The sequence below is a fragment of the Neodiprion lecontei genome, chromosome 1 (genome assembly GCF_021901455.1).
Source record: "Neodiprion lecontei isolate iyNeoLeco1 chromosome 1, iyNeoLeco1.1, whole genome shotgun sequence".
NCBI lineage: Eukaryota > Metazoa > Arthropoda > Insecta > Hymenoptera > Diprionidae > Neodiprion > Neodiprion lecontei.
In genome coordinates, this window is record NC_060260.1 from 32,154,683 (window position 1) to 32,171,114 (window position 16,432).

The 16,432-nt window shown below is 44.5% G+C and overlaps 1 protein-coding gene across 2 annotated transcripts in view; it reads left to right on the top strand.

Moving 5' to 3' along the window:
- Nucleotides 1–5,237: 5,237 nt before the first annotated feature.
- Nucleotides 5,238–16,432, top strand: part of LOC107219420 (cGMP-dependent protein kinase, isozyme 2 forms cD4/T1/T3A/T3B) — a 31,847-nt gene continuing 20,652 nt past the window's right edge. The window contains exons 1-2 of one of the 2 annotated variants that reach the window (XM_015657637.2): nt 5,238–5,731; nt 16,155–16,321. In XM_015657637.2, the coding sequence (XP_015513123.1) occupies nt 5,274–5,731; nt 16,155–16,321 (625 nt within the window). In that variant the 5' untranslated portion in view covers nt 5,238–5,273. Of the gene's footprint in view, nt 5,732–11,400; nt 11,965–16,154; nt 16,322–16,432 lie in introns of those variants that run through there. The other variant, XM_015657639.2, reaches the window with a different exon arrangement.

Below are 16,432 nucleotides of genomic sequence, written 5' to 3' on the forward strand. Positions count from 1 at the left end.
ATGTTTGGAACGTCGTTTCATCGGATTTAGTTTACCAACGCAATCGGTAGGTATATAGAGTTTTTTGACGAGTACTTCGGGTTTGACACAAAAAACCAACTGATCCCGTCTTCGAAGTGTCGAAGGTGATCGTTATAACGCAATGCCGTTCGAAACGCGAGTGAAGGTTAAATTTTCTTCGTGCTTTATCCCGACGTTCTGAAATCTCTCGAATCATTCTGCCAGTCTCCGTTCGATCCCAGTGGGAAAAATCAGTCTGACGTTATGGGTGACCTTCGAGTGAATTTTCTGGCCCTCCGCCTCACCTCCCTTCCCCCCTCTCGCCCTCTCTGTCCTCCCTGTCAATCCATAACCGTGGCTCGGGATGCGATCCCTCGCTTTCCTCTGCCGCCTTGAGGGGATGGGTTCCTCCCGGAGGGCGATGAGAGTGGAAGTGGGAGGAACGCGAGGGTGGAGGTTGAATGCAGGAGAGGTTGGAGCCTGCGGACCAACAGAATCTCAGATTCGATCCCCAAACCCGCGACGAGATACAAATTGTCACTTTATTTGTTCTACGAGAATCGTCGCCGCCCTTCCCAAAACTTTGGCGTCGTTGTGTTGCAATTTAGAAGATAAGATGCCGCGAGCCTAATACGTGAAACAATTTTCTGCTTCTTCCTTTTTAAATTTCGATTTCCACGCCAGGTTGCCCTGGCAATATCGTGCAAATACCACTTTTATCCAATTATGCACAAAGGCGAGTGTGCGACCCTGAATTTCCTTTTACCTTCGTTCATTTTTAACATCAAACACGGCACACCCCCACGCATGTACGTATAAATATTTTCAAAGTATATTACAGGCGCAAAGAAAGTGTTGAATCTCGGGTCTTGCGTCCAATTAACTCGTGTCTGGCTGACCTCGGTGCGGGGGTAATTGATATCGCGCCACCCGTTTCGTACCCCCTTCTAAAATCCCAAGAGATCCCATATCCCGGCTAATATACTCGTAATCCGATCCCGTAGACAAGCCGGTGTTCCGCAAGCTCCGCAACGATGCACTGTACGCGTTATACCGGATTACCCGAAACGTTTCCGAAACACCTTGCGCAACCGCTGTATTCACAATGTATAGTTTGTTTTTTTTTTTTTTTACAAAAAATAAGCGAAAGAAAAAAAAATAAGTACATACAAAAAAATTACCGTCAACTCCAATAAGCGATACGTGTAGGGATCAAAATCCGTTTGAAGGTAATAAAAAAAAATCAGAAGCGTGTCCAAAACCATCCGTCCGAACACATCGGTCCGAGGAAAATGAAAGTCCCGGTGATTTTCCAACCCCCAGCTATACTATTTCGTATTCGTTCGACGCCGTTCTAACGCCATGCGCCGACGGAATTCTTTGAAAAACTACTTTGCAAATTGGAGCTGGGGAGGGCAGGCGGGGCTGCTGAATGAATAATAAATACGGTTATCGTTTAGTTGATATTTTCAGGGGCGGCGGCGGGGTGAAGGGGGATTGAGATCAAAGCCTCAGCCCCGGGGGCCTTCAGGCCGTCTCTTTCCGTTCTCCATTCTTCGTCACGTCCGAGTTTTCGCGTTCCCGCGTCGCTTCGGCCTCCCGGATCGTCCGGGGCGCCGGTACCACTGATCGAATTTTCAAACGAAATTCGCTACGAAACTCGACGATTTCGGTAGCATGCGGAATCGTCCCTTTATCACCTGACGTATACACATTTGGAGGGCATCCGAGAATCAACGCAATTCGGTTCAAGGCTTGTTTTATACCGTTGATTAGTACTGCGGCAATTACCCATCGACTGTAACGAGTTTTTTAATGGCGTCGACAAAACTTCGGATGTGACACGCTAATGTCATGAGATTTCAGAAGTTTCGTACGACCACCACGTAGGTATGTGGAGTCGCAGCTTATCGCTCGGTTCAGAGCTGATCGCTCCTGTGGTATTTGATGCTTCTCATGAATTTTGTTCAGACTGCAGAATTGGAGAAACGGTGAAAAATGAACGAGCAATTTATAGCTCCGGGGATACGCCATATGTGGTATACGACCATACGTTCTACGATTCGGCGCGTCTAATGGACCGTGAAATCTTTGAAAAATGGTAACCCATTTCAGAGCAATTTAGTCATCGCTTTGTAGACCTATGCATCTACGTATTATGTATTGCTTGATATACTCTGCAGCAAAGGAATCAGTGGATCACTTAGAGCCTTGTAAAAAAAAAAACCATAAAAAACATCTCGTCACAAAAATTGAACCAGAAGCTTTCTCCAGATTTCTTTAGCCATCATCGCTTCCAAGTCACGTGACACAAAAGCATAAGCATGAAACGTCGAGCTTTGAGGTCCTCTTTGCTCGATTTTGTTGCTCGTACGATGACTTTTGACACGGAATTCTGAATTGCAAAGAGGACCAGGATAGCTCTGGGTGTTGGGGAAACATGTTCTTAGGGATTCGTTAATTTGTGAAATTATAAGAGAATTCGTATAAAGCTTTGACCTTGTTGTTGCGGCCGCGTGTGTCGGGTAACTGAAACGGTTCGGAAGATATCCAGTTCGGTGATATTTGGGGCTTTGACGAATCGATGTGGAAAAAAAATTGAATTTCCGAAACGGGGAGAAGTGACGATGCGGCAACAAGGTTTCATTCGAGGTTCTTTAGCGGTCGTATCGTGGGTGCGTCGGGTGAGACAGCGCGGGTAACGACGATAACAATGCCAGAAACGATAATCGAATTTGAGCTTGGCGGCTTCAACGCTGATTGTTGGGGTTCGCGTAGCTATCGCAACGCCTGATTGGTCGGCTGGATGCCTACCGTGCTGGATAGACGGGACAGATGGATTCCAGTAACGAGCTAACAATGCGATGCAAATTGGTCGACTTGCTCGCTCGTTCATTCGCGATGGTGTTATTAACGTCGGTATGCTATTATGAAATTACGACGGTAGCTCCGCGCGATCCGCGCTCTCTATAACCGTGAAGCACCACCAGCTACCCTGGCTTATGTATATCCATTACACGCCCTTTCGCTCCGGGCGTTCAATCAGCTAACTTCGTCACTAGACAAGATGCGACGCCGGAGACAATGCTTCAACTTTACAACGAAGCACGCTCCCGGGCCTTCTGCTTCAGCTTCCAGGATTACTTACGCGTCTTATTCACCTAGTTATGTAGCTACCTTATACATCCACGCAAACACCTGCAGGAGAATAAAAGCGTCGTTGAGAATCTGACGAATAACAATTGTTCTATAGTATTCCAAATCGGCCATTTTTAGATGATTTTAACACTGACAATTTTTTACAGTTTACATTAATATTTTTATCATGATTTCGAAGTGATCAGCTGATTAGTTTTACTATCGCCATATTGCTCACGATCAGCCATGAAAACTTCCATATGACCGTGGGTTGATTGTCAACGTCAAAAGCACGTAGCGAAAATTGGAAAACGTTTTTCAGCCATAAAATATAATTGGATTTAATTGAACTGTGACGTTATTGTCTATTCATTTACTATCTACATCCGTGCAGAAATATATGACTAATCGATACTTATGGTTTTCGGTCATATAAGCAACGTCTGGAAGCATAGTATTATGAAAATTACTGATTCATGTATTGCAGCTACGTATAATATATATACCGGGACAATCTCTTGAAACTTGAAAATCAACATGTATATATCCCTTATGAAAATTCAAATCGACCCGAATGTGGCGTGGATATATTCCATGACATTTCGCCGAGTTAATTGTGACCGCGAAGTGAAAGTTCTGTCCATGGATATTTATAAGTTTATGAACTACCGTGACTCAGCGCGTGTACGCATCTACGTTATGGCGCCGTAAATACACTCGATAGAGCTACTTCATGACGTTTGTATAAATCGTTATCGATCGCTGAGTTAATTACATATTATGTCGTTGGAATGCGATGTCGAGATGTGATTGCATGTACATTAACGGGGTTTGGTTGGTGTGTTTCGAAGAGGCGTTTGATTAGATTAATTTGAAAACTAGTTACATTCTTAATCTCAATCCAACGATAAAGACTGCTCATCGGGCTGCTCATGGCAGTTCCGATATAATGCCGCAAAACCATTTGGCGTTTGAGGAAAGGTTTACCGTGATCCGAATAGCTGATTAAATTCTAATATCTATAAATCACTAATTATTATCAGAATACGCTGGTGTCTTGTGTACAATGCAGTGAAACACAAACGTGGAGATAAGAATGATTTTTGCAATTTTTGTACAATTATAGCATCTCTAAAAGTAAATAACGATGAGTAATCTATGTATAATCACCTATCGATAAAATGTCTCCGGATTTGATATATTCGAATTTGTTCTTTTCTGGAAGCGATCGGTTTTTCCACGATCTACGCAGCATTTCTTCGATTGCTTGATCTTCGAACTCGTCACGAGCGGCAATCCCCACAGAAATAACTCCTTCATCCCAAACAATCGACCGTGCTGTTTCCTGCATTCCGTCGTTTATTATTGCTTCATTGAAAACTTTCGGTCTGGTATCGACGAAATTCTCTTTCTTTATTATATGTACATTATTTCTATAGTAATCGGCGGCAACGGGATTGGATCGGTATTCCGAAGGATAATTCAAGTGGGCATTATAAAGTAATAAAGATTAACAGAGATAAAAAATAAGAACACTTTTATTCCGCAGAAGTTTTTTCAAATCCACTAGCAAAACGTTCATCATTCGTTACATTAATACCAAAACTTGCATATCTCTATACGAATTCCTGTACAGCCATAAACTGGTACAGCATATGCACAAAAGTGAGCGAAAGTGGGTGGTCGAATCATATGCAAACAAACCATCAATCCTCTCATCCTGTAAACCCTATCAACGTAACTCGTTGTATTACGTCATGAATTCAGCCGAACGGCTGATGTCTTCAAACTGTATCTAAAGTTTCCTTAACGAGGAGGTATCAGCTGGAAAAACGATCTTTCTCGTTCCTAGTCGGTAGTCGGAGAAAATTTTATTAAGCTAGGCAGGCACCCACGGTCGACGCAGCGTTGTTTCTAACGTTAGATCAGCCCGTTGTCGCCGCTCGCGTTTAAAGATCCCGCGATGACTGACGGAGCGAAACTACCTTACCGACCAAGGTGGAAACGCTTCCGGCTGGACACCGCCAGAGGCCTACCGAAACGCATGCGCCGTGGACAGTGGCCGCTGTCCGCGGGCTGGACTTGTACCAACGCAACAGGTCATCCGTCGCGGGAGTAAACTGGCGATTGAGTGAATGAACGGAGGCGAGTGTGGTCGTATCGGCGACGCCTGTGTGTCTATGCGCGTGTGCTTCGACTCCTTGTGCTTCTCGTCGACGCAGCAGCGGCTGGCCGACGAGGAGGACCCCTCGCAGCTGGCCGCGTCCGTCGTCCCGGTGACCGACGGCTCCGCACCTCCACCGACCGGGGTTCCGAGCCCCGGAGATTTAACGATGAGCACCCTACGGGAACTCCAGGAGTTGCTGCGCGTTAAGGATGAGCGAATCGCCGAGCTCGAGGCCGAGGTTAACCGTCGGGATGTCGAGATTTTGGAGCTACGGAGTCACCTCGACAAATTCCTGAGCGTGCTGCCCTTTAAGTCGCCTCTGACGCCCGGGAAACCTCAACCGAGGAAGCAACGGGCCCAGGGAATATCGGCTGAGCCTCCTCTGCAGGTCCTGGCCCCGCTGGTGGTCATCGACAAGAGCGACAGGTTGGTAAATCATCGCAGATACATCCCAGCGGCGCGTCGCCCTTCTAAACCCGAAAACTCTCCGCCCCTCCTCCACCCTGTTATTAATTATTGTCTTGTTATTATCACGACTGCATTACATCCAGACGTTGTTTCTCGTCGTGCGACAGACAGAGGTGCAGATATAGACAGCGAGAGAGAGAGAGAGAGAGAGAGAGAGAGAGAAAGTGTTTGTGTGCGTGCGCCTGTGCGCGCATGAGAGACAAGGAGAACGGAATGAGATGCGTGCGTATATCTGAGGAAATATGAAACAGGCGCCAAGCGCCACCGGAGACCAGCAACGACGGGGACGTAACGAGGATTCGACGTATAAAACGCAGCGCGTGGTGTTGATTTATTCGGTTTTGAAAAATTTGCCTGACTAAACCAAGAGATTGATCGTTTTGCAAAACAGCCGACTTACGGATGTCCGCCTATTGCCACGGCTGCCCCTCGAAATAATTCATGTAGATGAACAGGGTTTTATTCAAATTTACGTTAGACTTTTTTCCCCGATTGTATTTGAAATGTATTTTAACGAACACATTTCGATTAGGTCGCTACACAATACGCAAACAAAAACTAGACAAAGTTTTAACAGGACCGTGTTTGTCCATCCGTCATTTTCACCAGGGTAATGCCAACACATGTGTGGGTGTGCCCGGTTCGCCGCCTGACTTTGATTAGCACCTCGTCTATCTCGATCCTGACATGCCCGAGTTACTCACTTGCTACTACTGCTACTACCACTACTACTTGTTGCAGCGAGTTGTCCGAAATAGCGTCTACTCTCCGAGTCGTTTAATTATGCAAAAAACATGTATAAATAATCCGAGTAATCAAAATAATTGGTCGCTACTCACGGCTCCGACGTTTAGAGTCCGTTCAAGGCATAATGCACATATGTATACGTTGACGCCGTCAACGCGAACGCGGCGAGGTGGCGGTGATGCCCCTGCGATTTCCCTGTCAGGGGGTTAAAGGTCACCCACCTTTTCACCGTTGGCAAATTGTTTTGAAACGCTCTCTTGTAACAACGTGTGTGCCTACACATCTAGGCGGTAGGCAGACAGCCGGGCGAAGGTAGATGGAGGAGGATAGGTATGACAAATAGCTACGCGTATTATAACACCTGCCGGACCCTCGCACCCCCTCTGTTCCTCCCCCCTCGGCGCCCCGCTCAGTCGGCTGCGTCAAGTGCTTGTTTTGCACTTGCACTTATGCCCAGATATGCGCGTATGCACGTAATACATGGTATAAGCACGGAGCACACGGATACCCGCTCCTTTACAAACGAGAACGCATGCGCCAGACGTCCTTGTGCGCTTTCTAAAAAGATAATAAACCGCACACGTAAGTAATATTTATAAATGAGATTAAAACTCGCGAATCGGTAAGTCGGCGGTAACCGGCAGCGGCGAAGGAGGTTTTTCTGACTACGGCGAGAATCGCTCGGTATTCACGCCATGCGTTCTCAGGAGATTATGTCAAAATTTGTTTTTTACGCGTATCTAACAACTTTTACCAAGCCCTGTGCAGGAGACGCGACGCGTGGGTCAGTCTTACGTCACGTGCACGCTTCGTATCATTTTCGTACGTTTCTTACGGATGTAACGTACGTTAAGGACACGAAGCCTGTAGATCGCGGCATTTGTATTGCCCGAGGCGACGTCCTCGTCGTTCGTTTATATCAAGGGAGGTTCTTCTGGCCCACTTGCCGGCGCTGCCGTTGCCGCATTTGTACGCGCTGCACTTGTGTCGGTGTCGAAACCAGTCGAGTGACGTCACGTATAATTAGTTCTTTGATTCCCTTATTTCCCATCTCTCTCCGACTACCGATTCCCCGGCTCGCGCCGTCTCCGAATTCCCCCCTCCAGCCGCCCGCGCTTATCTCGCCAAGAGCTAAAAATAGATCCTGTCACGGCCACTGGCGACATTTTAAAAGTTAAAACCACTCGCACACACGGCCGAGGACCAGCCGGTGCTGCTGACTCCACGCCGTCGCCCACGTACGCAGAGCTCGGATTCTCACCTCTGTGTGTATGCCGTATGATTTTTTTTCCTATTCGTCTTTTTTATCTTACACACATGCGTGGATACCTATCGGCGGTAATCGCTTCGAGATGGATTCCCCGAGCGGTGGCGCCTTCTCGAGGTCAATCCTGTCGGCTTATTTCTTGGTCTTCTTTTCGGCGTGCCTTGCTAGTAGTTGGTACGCTTACATTGCTTGCCCCTCGGTTCGGTCGGTAAAGAAATTGGTTCTTACTCTAAACAAAGCTCGCACAGTTCCTTGTTGTTTCTCCGTTACGAAACCTATTTGTTATATATATATATATATATATTTTTTTTTTATGTTCGCTTCGATACGGATACGATCTCTGACTATTGCAGCGACGCCGTTGATACTAATAGTCGTTTATTATTGTTATCGGACTGAAACCTCGTTTTACATTCCAATGGCAACAGACGCGGTGTCAACGCTCTTTAACATCTAGTTCTTCTGGTACCGTGTGTACAGTCAGTTTTATTAATAATTACCATTACTCATATATCAACGCACACGCGTATTAGTCGCTCTGCTCTGTTGTAATATCAATTCATTTTTACTACCTCTGCTTCACTCGTGCGGTAATTCAGCACTTACCGTAACGATATCGGCTTTGCGATATATTTGCTATTCGTGAAAAGAGAAAGAGCAGGGTAAAGGTCCGTCGTTGTTAGTATAATTGTCCAATGAAATGGAAAACATTTAACTGGTTATCTTGAACGTTTCTGGTAGAAGAATTTTAAAGTATGTTGAATATCACTCTGCACTACAAGTATCTTATACACGATGATTATCGGAATTGTGGAGAAAAATCTGTCTTTGTAATCACGAGTATTTTTTTCCATTCTTACTCGGTACATGAAACAAACAGTGGGGAAAAACTGCACGGTTTTTTCTAATCGCAATAAAACTCTACTGGTAATGATACTGATTTTCCTTGATGGAAAAAAGTCACACTGTCCCGTCAACGGATTGACAGAGCAGATTTACTACACACGCAAACTAATACAACAAGGTCGCCGTCGGTAAGAAAATTCGTGCTCCCAACCAAGTGTCCACCAATCGATGACGAACTAAATCTGTATCATTTTTTTATATATTCAGGCAACGAAATGATCAAAATCTTGTTTGACATTCGAATGATATCAAATATTTTGCTCGCGCTTACCAACTGGTACAACAGAGAAAATAAGATGATCTGATCATAAATTTTCTACGTTTTTATAAACAGACTAATATTTTCTGATTTTTGTCTTTCCTACGATTGATTTTTATTTCTAATATGATATCCAATATAATTATGCATACATTAGACCGAAACCATCACACACGAAATCAAACCTCTACGATCGGCGGTTACTATGTAAATTCTACCTGAAATAATTTCGGATCAAATCTTAATCCGATTGACTATGTATTGTGGTTTTATTACGACCTCCAATTGTGGAAATAAGGCCTGCAGGTAACCACGCTGAAGGTTAATAATTATAATTATCCACGTGACAAAATTCGTCGGCTAAACATCTGGTTTAATTTATGCAGTAATAATACTGAGAAATGTCCATCAAATTTCGCTATTGTCTTGATTATTTTTACATGTTATTATCTTCTTCCCACTTGATTTATCATACATATGCTTTCGGTTGAACCCCGCCGGAAACTGACAATGAGTCAATAAAAAATACGACTATTGAAATTAGACACTTCGAGCATATAAATGGATATGAAAGTTTGTTTTAAATGTAGAATTCAATGCTCCTATCAGCGTGGTTTTCCTGTTTAACGTTCATAATCACTTCATTTTTTATTTTTATATTCATCGCGAGACGTTAGACTATAGAGGAAAAAGGCTGATTAAATACGCGGTAAACGAGGTGGCGGCGGTTTGAATCATTACTTTAAATCATCACTCGCAGAGTCGTGCAAGGCGCATAGTTTCATTAATGAATCGTTAAAATAAATCCGATACAATTAATAACAGACGATGAGACTACAGCAAGCAACTGCGCGCTGTCATCATCGCTAATTGTTAAGCTAAAGAACGCGGGGTGACCAAAAATCCCGTTGCTGGACCGTCCCGCGAGATGTTTGTATTAATCGCCCAAAGTTCTCGCGGCCCAATCGAATTCCTTCGGGAATTATCGTTCCGCATACACGGCGTTATGTTGCAGTTTGCGGGCCGCACTTTGAAGGAATAAGTGCACAAACATAGGTATGATAGAAAAAAGAGGTAAACAAGCGAAGAAATGCAAATTGCGCAACACAAGCTTGCAATCACCGTATTACTATGTAATACATAGGTACGTATTATGCCAGCTACGGTGTGTATAAGCAGCAGCGCAACGACGACGTCCAACGCAGGTTGCGGTCTTTGCCCGGTATGGAAAAACCGCATCAGGAAGGGGAAGGAAAGCGGGGAGAGGACAACGCCGGCCGGCCGGCTGATTCTGTTCCTTGAGGCAAAAGTCGGAGCCGAGCTAATATTGCGACCCAGTACGTGTCTGGCTGGCAGTTATTCGGTACCGCACCCGCCTCCTTCTAAATAATACACATGTTGTAAATCCGAGCAGCATACGCACCGCGTGTCAGATACAAGAGTGAGTCGCGTCACTAACAATAAATCAAAATCTCTGAAATTATCCCGCGGAAAAGTGAGCTTTGAAAATAAAATTACAGAAACTGATAGTGGCCGTGCCACGAAGAGAGTTGAATTGAATTGTTCGAATCATTTATTCTCTCGGAAAGAAATTTTCCCGTACCCCCTTTTTTCTTGTAGAAAAAAGAAAAGAGAAATAACTAAACAACTAAATTTCGTTTGAAGGATTCTGTGCGAGTCACGGTCAAAGAGAGCAGATTTTCTTCTCCCGCAATGTTTCCATCGCGTCAAAGTTAACCACTCTCGTCACATTGTCGGTCGCTTACAATAAGTCCGTCATTCGTCCCGCGAGTAAAATCGCTGCACATCGGGTGAACGCAATTCGTCGACGGAACGACCGCTGCCGCCTTCGTCTTCGTCGCCGCGCATGTCAAACGGTCCTCGGTGGGCAATCGTGAGGCGTTCACCACATGGCCGTCGCGGCCGCGAATCTAGGGCGTTGCGGCGTGTGACGAGAGAGCCGGGGGCCAAGCAAATCCCGCCGACTCGTGCCGCGTACTTGAGAGGAGTTCGTGCGTTAGATACATCGACGAGATAGAAGAAAAAAAAAAGAAACGAAATACGAAAAACGGCCGTCATTGTCCCGAAGCGTCGTCGTCGTCGAGGTGAAAGGAAGCAGGAAAGAAAGAACGAAAGAAAGATCACCCGCGGCGGCCGTTGTTGAACTCGCGAACGAGAGAGGCTGGATAGAGTCAGGACACTCTTTTTCGTACGACGTGCATACATATAGATATTGAAAATTATTTTAAAAATAGAACGCCGTTCGTTCGGCCCTACGCTGGCTGCCGCTACACCTCTTCCTGCCCGCCACCTCAGTCATCGACGCCCGCTCGTCCCGACGCTCGGCGCTCTTCCTACTCGTGACTCTACACCTAGCCGAACGACGATCGTCGTACATACCGGGACCTAAAACGCTTGGTACCTACCAATTGAATCCTTCGGGGAGCGAGCACCGAAGTCGGGATGCGCGCCTTTCACAGAAACGCGGCCGCCACCGCCGCTGCGGCCTCCGGCCAACGTTTCGTGCCCCAGTAACGGGCGGAACAAGGACGAGGATTTTCGGCCCGGCTCTCGACGCCCAGTCAGTGTCCCGGAGTTATTTCACCGTTCGAGACGAGGCACCACGTGTCTCTATCATTCATTCCTCGCTACGGAGGATCGGGAAGAAATCGGCGACAAACTGGAAAAGACTTGTGTTAACGTGAAGCGTGGACGGTCAGCGTCAACGAGTGTCATGGAGTCGGTCAGGGACTTGAAGAGGATCCTGTACGAGAGAACGGAGACCCTCCGACGGAGAGACGAGGCCGTCGAGGCCCTTGAGAAAGCGCTTGATGAGCGGGACGAAACTATTCGGTATCTGCAAAATGAGATCGACAAGTTTCGGCAGATCGTCGAGTACAGCATGTCCACCGGGCCCCTCGGTCCTGGACAGAGGCCCAAAAGGCAGGCCATCTCCGCCGAACCCATAAGGAAAGACTCCAGGCCCGTTGCCAAGTTCAGCAAACCCCAAAGGTATAATCGATGAGTAAAAGCCCGAAAGCGCCGGTTTTTGACCGATCACGTTTTCAAATCGTCGCAGTGACAATGCCGGCAGCCGGTATACGAGATCCCTGCAATTTGTCGCTCTGTTCAAACCGTGTCTATCGTTTATCTACGTATGTATTCCTTGGCCCTTTGTTATCAAATCGCTTCGATGCCGCGGACGGCGGCCTTTCTTCTCGGAAATTCACACAATCGCGTATTTTGCTCGTTATGCTCGAGGTTATCGGAGTTGCATACAAATGCGACCCTGCGGAAACTCTTTCGAAACGGGATAACGCGGCCTGCTGACGCAGACGACGTCTCTGTGCCCCTAACATATCCGTTTTTGCGGCGCTTCCGTTGACGTATATACCGCACAATGCGAATACTAAACGCGAATATTATCCGCACAGTACCCATACTCTCGCCGATATTTGGTTATAATGAATTATGTGTAAATATTCATATGTATAATACATTTTTTCTTTCTTCATATTCATGAGATCTAACAATTTTTTTTTTACAAATGTCTGGTATGCAATGACGATAGTATAACGATGACGATACTGAGAGCCAGGAACACTTGCATAGCTACATTTAAAAGCAAAAATGAAATTCAAAAATTCGTAAATAATACGTGAAGCATGCGACCAACCAACCGAGCGTTTCGCGGGCATAATAACATACCTATTTATATGTGATTTCTTTTTTTTCGTCTTATTCTTTCTTCATCTTAAGCGGTTCTATTCGCTCGTAGACACTTCACTGCAGGCTCTTCAAGGCTGCTAACACGAGTATCTCTACAAGTATACAGGCATGAATATATATATATATATATAGCTATTCCGAGTATCTCCGATGGCGTAATATATTAACGAGCAAGTGTATCTGTGCGGAGTCCATTTAAGGACTATTAAATGTGAAAATCACGTCAACTCAACGCACATGGATTTCGCGAATGATCTGTGACGCCATCACGCTCTATCGTTTGTTACGAACGATGGCGATGATGGAATTTCGTTTTTACTGTTCTCGAAACTTAGTCGCGTAATGGGAAATAATCGAAATTTATAAAAAATAAAACACTTCGAAGTGCAGATTACGCAACTTGTTTAATTGTGATGCTAATTAATTCGGCTGTACTACCAAGGGTATAATAACCGCAACTTATTGCGTTCACACGGTGGCGCGTATACGACAAATATGAGATACTCGCAATGCAATAATACCTACGAGTGGCGTGTCTAGAAGAAACTCAGATTATTTTTTTATTTTTTTTAGAAACCTTCCGTTAGGTGTTGGCTTGCTGGATTAATACATTCCCGTTGGACTCGTGTAGATTTATGCGCAGGTCTTTGTTTAAAATCACGTAAAATTATATTGCGGCTGGGATCCTCTCATTTCTTTTCTTCGTTATTTTTCTTTTTTCCTGTATCAAGCTAGATTACAATCGCCCGGCATTATATGTAGATTGTACGCCGATCATCGAAACTCTTTGTGGTCGGTGTTCCGTCTAAATTGCAGCTCCGCGCGAAATTTGATACGGTGAAAAAAAATATTGAAACTGCTTGTTTATTCATTTAATCTGGAGAGATCGCTGTGTTTATTCCTGGCATATATCCGTAGTTTTATACATACGTGAACACACTCACATAACGTATAGTGGTTTATTCTTTCCGGGCAATGATAAGCGTCTAAAATTAACCAGAGTATGCTAGAGAAACGCAAAATTGCCGCGCAAGAGATCGTTGAGCGATAACCGCAGAAACATAAATTACGTATCCGTATATATCCATCGTCATCCAGTTTCTCAACATCGCGAATGACCGCGTACTTGTATTATTATACATGTCCGTAGGTTCATGAAAAATGCAATGATCAAGTTTCGAAACAATTCTCACGTATACCCTGATTCGGTTTATAGCGTACTGTGCATGCATAGGGCTCTCATAATTACGATATTAATTTCTCTCCGCTTTGCGTATAATATTGTAGAGAGTTTAGGTCAGGCAAGAGATTCAAGGACGTGGTGTGAAAATTTTTCAACTATCTGAAATCTCCAGAAACGAGTTTATTGTTCTCGGTAAAGCGTGTCGGGTATCGTACAGTATCAACGCCTCGCATTATGTCCCTGAAACAGACTGCAAGGAACTCTGCAAACGGTAGTTCGATTTGGTTTTCTAAATAATGTGTTGACGGAAAAAAAGAAATGACAAAACTGTAGAAAATAATACAGTTTTCATAAAAATATCTCCAATTCCTTGTACTAGAAAAGAGAAAGTAATTAGGTAAGATACCGATTAGCGCCGCTTGAGTCATGAATAAACCCCGCAACTTTCGTTAGATGTTGCGAATTCCTCGCCACTTATCATACGCAGATCGGGATGTATGCGAGTTCGCTACTTTAATCCTCGCCAATTAATTATGCGGATCGCGATAAAGAGACGCTACTTTACTGTAACGATGAGAGTCTTGAAAATCGGTCCGAGGTATCGAGATCGCTAACGACATGTAGGTACCTCCACCCCGTACATTCACCAATTATATTCGCATAATAAATTCGCGTCAATAGGCTGCAAGCTGTATATAAACAGACTGCATGGCGTGCATTATACTTTGATTTTCACTCTTCGACTTTCACTGCTAGAGCAGGATAATTCGTTCGATTCGGTGAGCACGATCATCACACGACAATGCAGGCGTGTAATGCATTTGCATCACGCATCGATCGTCGCGAATTAAACAGTTTCGTTTGCTTCGTTTCAACAAGATTGTTCGAACAGGTGGTCACAAAGCGTCCTTGCAAGGACGCCGATTCTTTGGTAACGGTGCGATTGATTATAGATTTACTTACTTACCTGTATATTTATTTATTTACTTACTTACTTACGGCAAAAGCTCGGCAGCGTCTATTCAACCGAGTCCGTATCGTCGGGCCCCCCTTACGCCACGTTCGACTGAAATCCGTGGGCCCCACTACCTGGTGCGTTACAGCTGGTGCGCAGAGCGCGTTGCGCGACTAGCAATGCCGGTGATACGCCGGCTTTTTATGGCTCTCAATCCTCTCAATTTCGGTGTCTGTAGGGAGTTGAAGGTTGCCGGTAACCGGGGGGCTTACTACAGGTACCTTAATGGTGGGGAGAAAAGGAAACGAACGGAGAATAAAAAAGGACTCGCTGTATTAACAGGTCTTCCGTGAAGCAGGTGTAAGACGATGTTAGAACACGTTCTGCAATCTTTGTTGCATTATGTTTACACATTTTTTCATGCCAGTTATCAAAGTATGGTATTGAAATTATTGAAGTTGTTGAAGTTATTTTTATCAAATTGCCAAGTGCAATTATCAAAAGCTTTAGAAACCCTGTCTTGCTGCTGGAACATACGATAGTACAGAAATATGTGAACAAAATTTTGAGGACTGTCTAGTTCCGACTTCGTTGAGCATAGAAAGTGCTTTTTATATTCCCAATCTTTGTGTAGCTGATATGTGGAATCACGTACGTAATTATAAACCTCCAAATTACAATGCGTCAAGAATTGATCAAAAGTTTTATGGATTTCAATAAGTTCAAGCTTTGAAAGTTTTTCTCGAATATGATGAAAACCGACTGGAGGTTTCATGTTTTAAATTATCGAAATGTAACCTTAATTCTTTCACTCGATCAATTTGTTTCGTCTTTCGTGGACGAACAGTGTTATGTAAAGGACATACATATTGTAACTCGTCGTGTTTAAATGTAAGCCACGCACACTCTATTAAATAATCTCTAGCCAAGCGTGCCGTCTGTACGGAGTTCCTAAAAACTTTGAGAATTAGGTAGTGATTAAACGTGATGCCGTTTCTCCCGCAGTGGCAATCATTCGTGATTGTTAGTAGTAAACTGGAGTTTTACAACCGCACTTGTTTAAAAAAAATTGTCCATACAATACCGGAGTTTCGGGATAATATTAGTTACACCTTTACCTGTACATATTACCACACATTATCGTACTCTTTAATTGCTCACTATGAAATGATATGGAACGATGAATCTGATACGGCGTATACAGATCGTATTGTAAAGATTATCAAGAGACGAGATATACCAACGGTAATACCTGTACAAGTATAATATCCATAGAATATAATTTAATTATCACAAGTAATATCTTGATGTTTTTCCATTCTTTTTACCATCAAGGTCACGCGAGCTGATCAAGGCTGCGATTTTAGACAATGACTTCATGAAGAATTTGGAGCTCACCCAGATCCGGGAGATCGTTGACTGCATGTACCCCGTTACATTTCCGGCTGGATCGGTAATCATACGCGAAGGTGATGTCGGTTCCATCGTCTTCGTCATGGAAGGTGAGTTATCAAGTCGTGACGCTAACTGTTAAATCCATATCTATACGATCAGTGTCACTTTCAACGTCATGGAAAGAGAAAGGAACTATAAGTGCAGTCGTCGCACGGTTC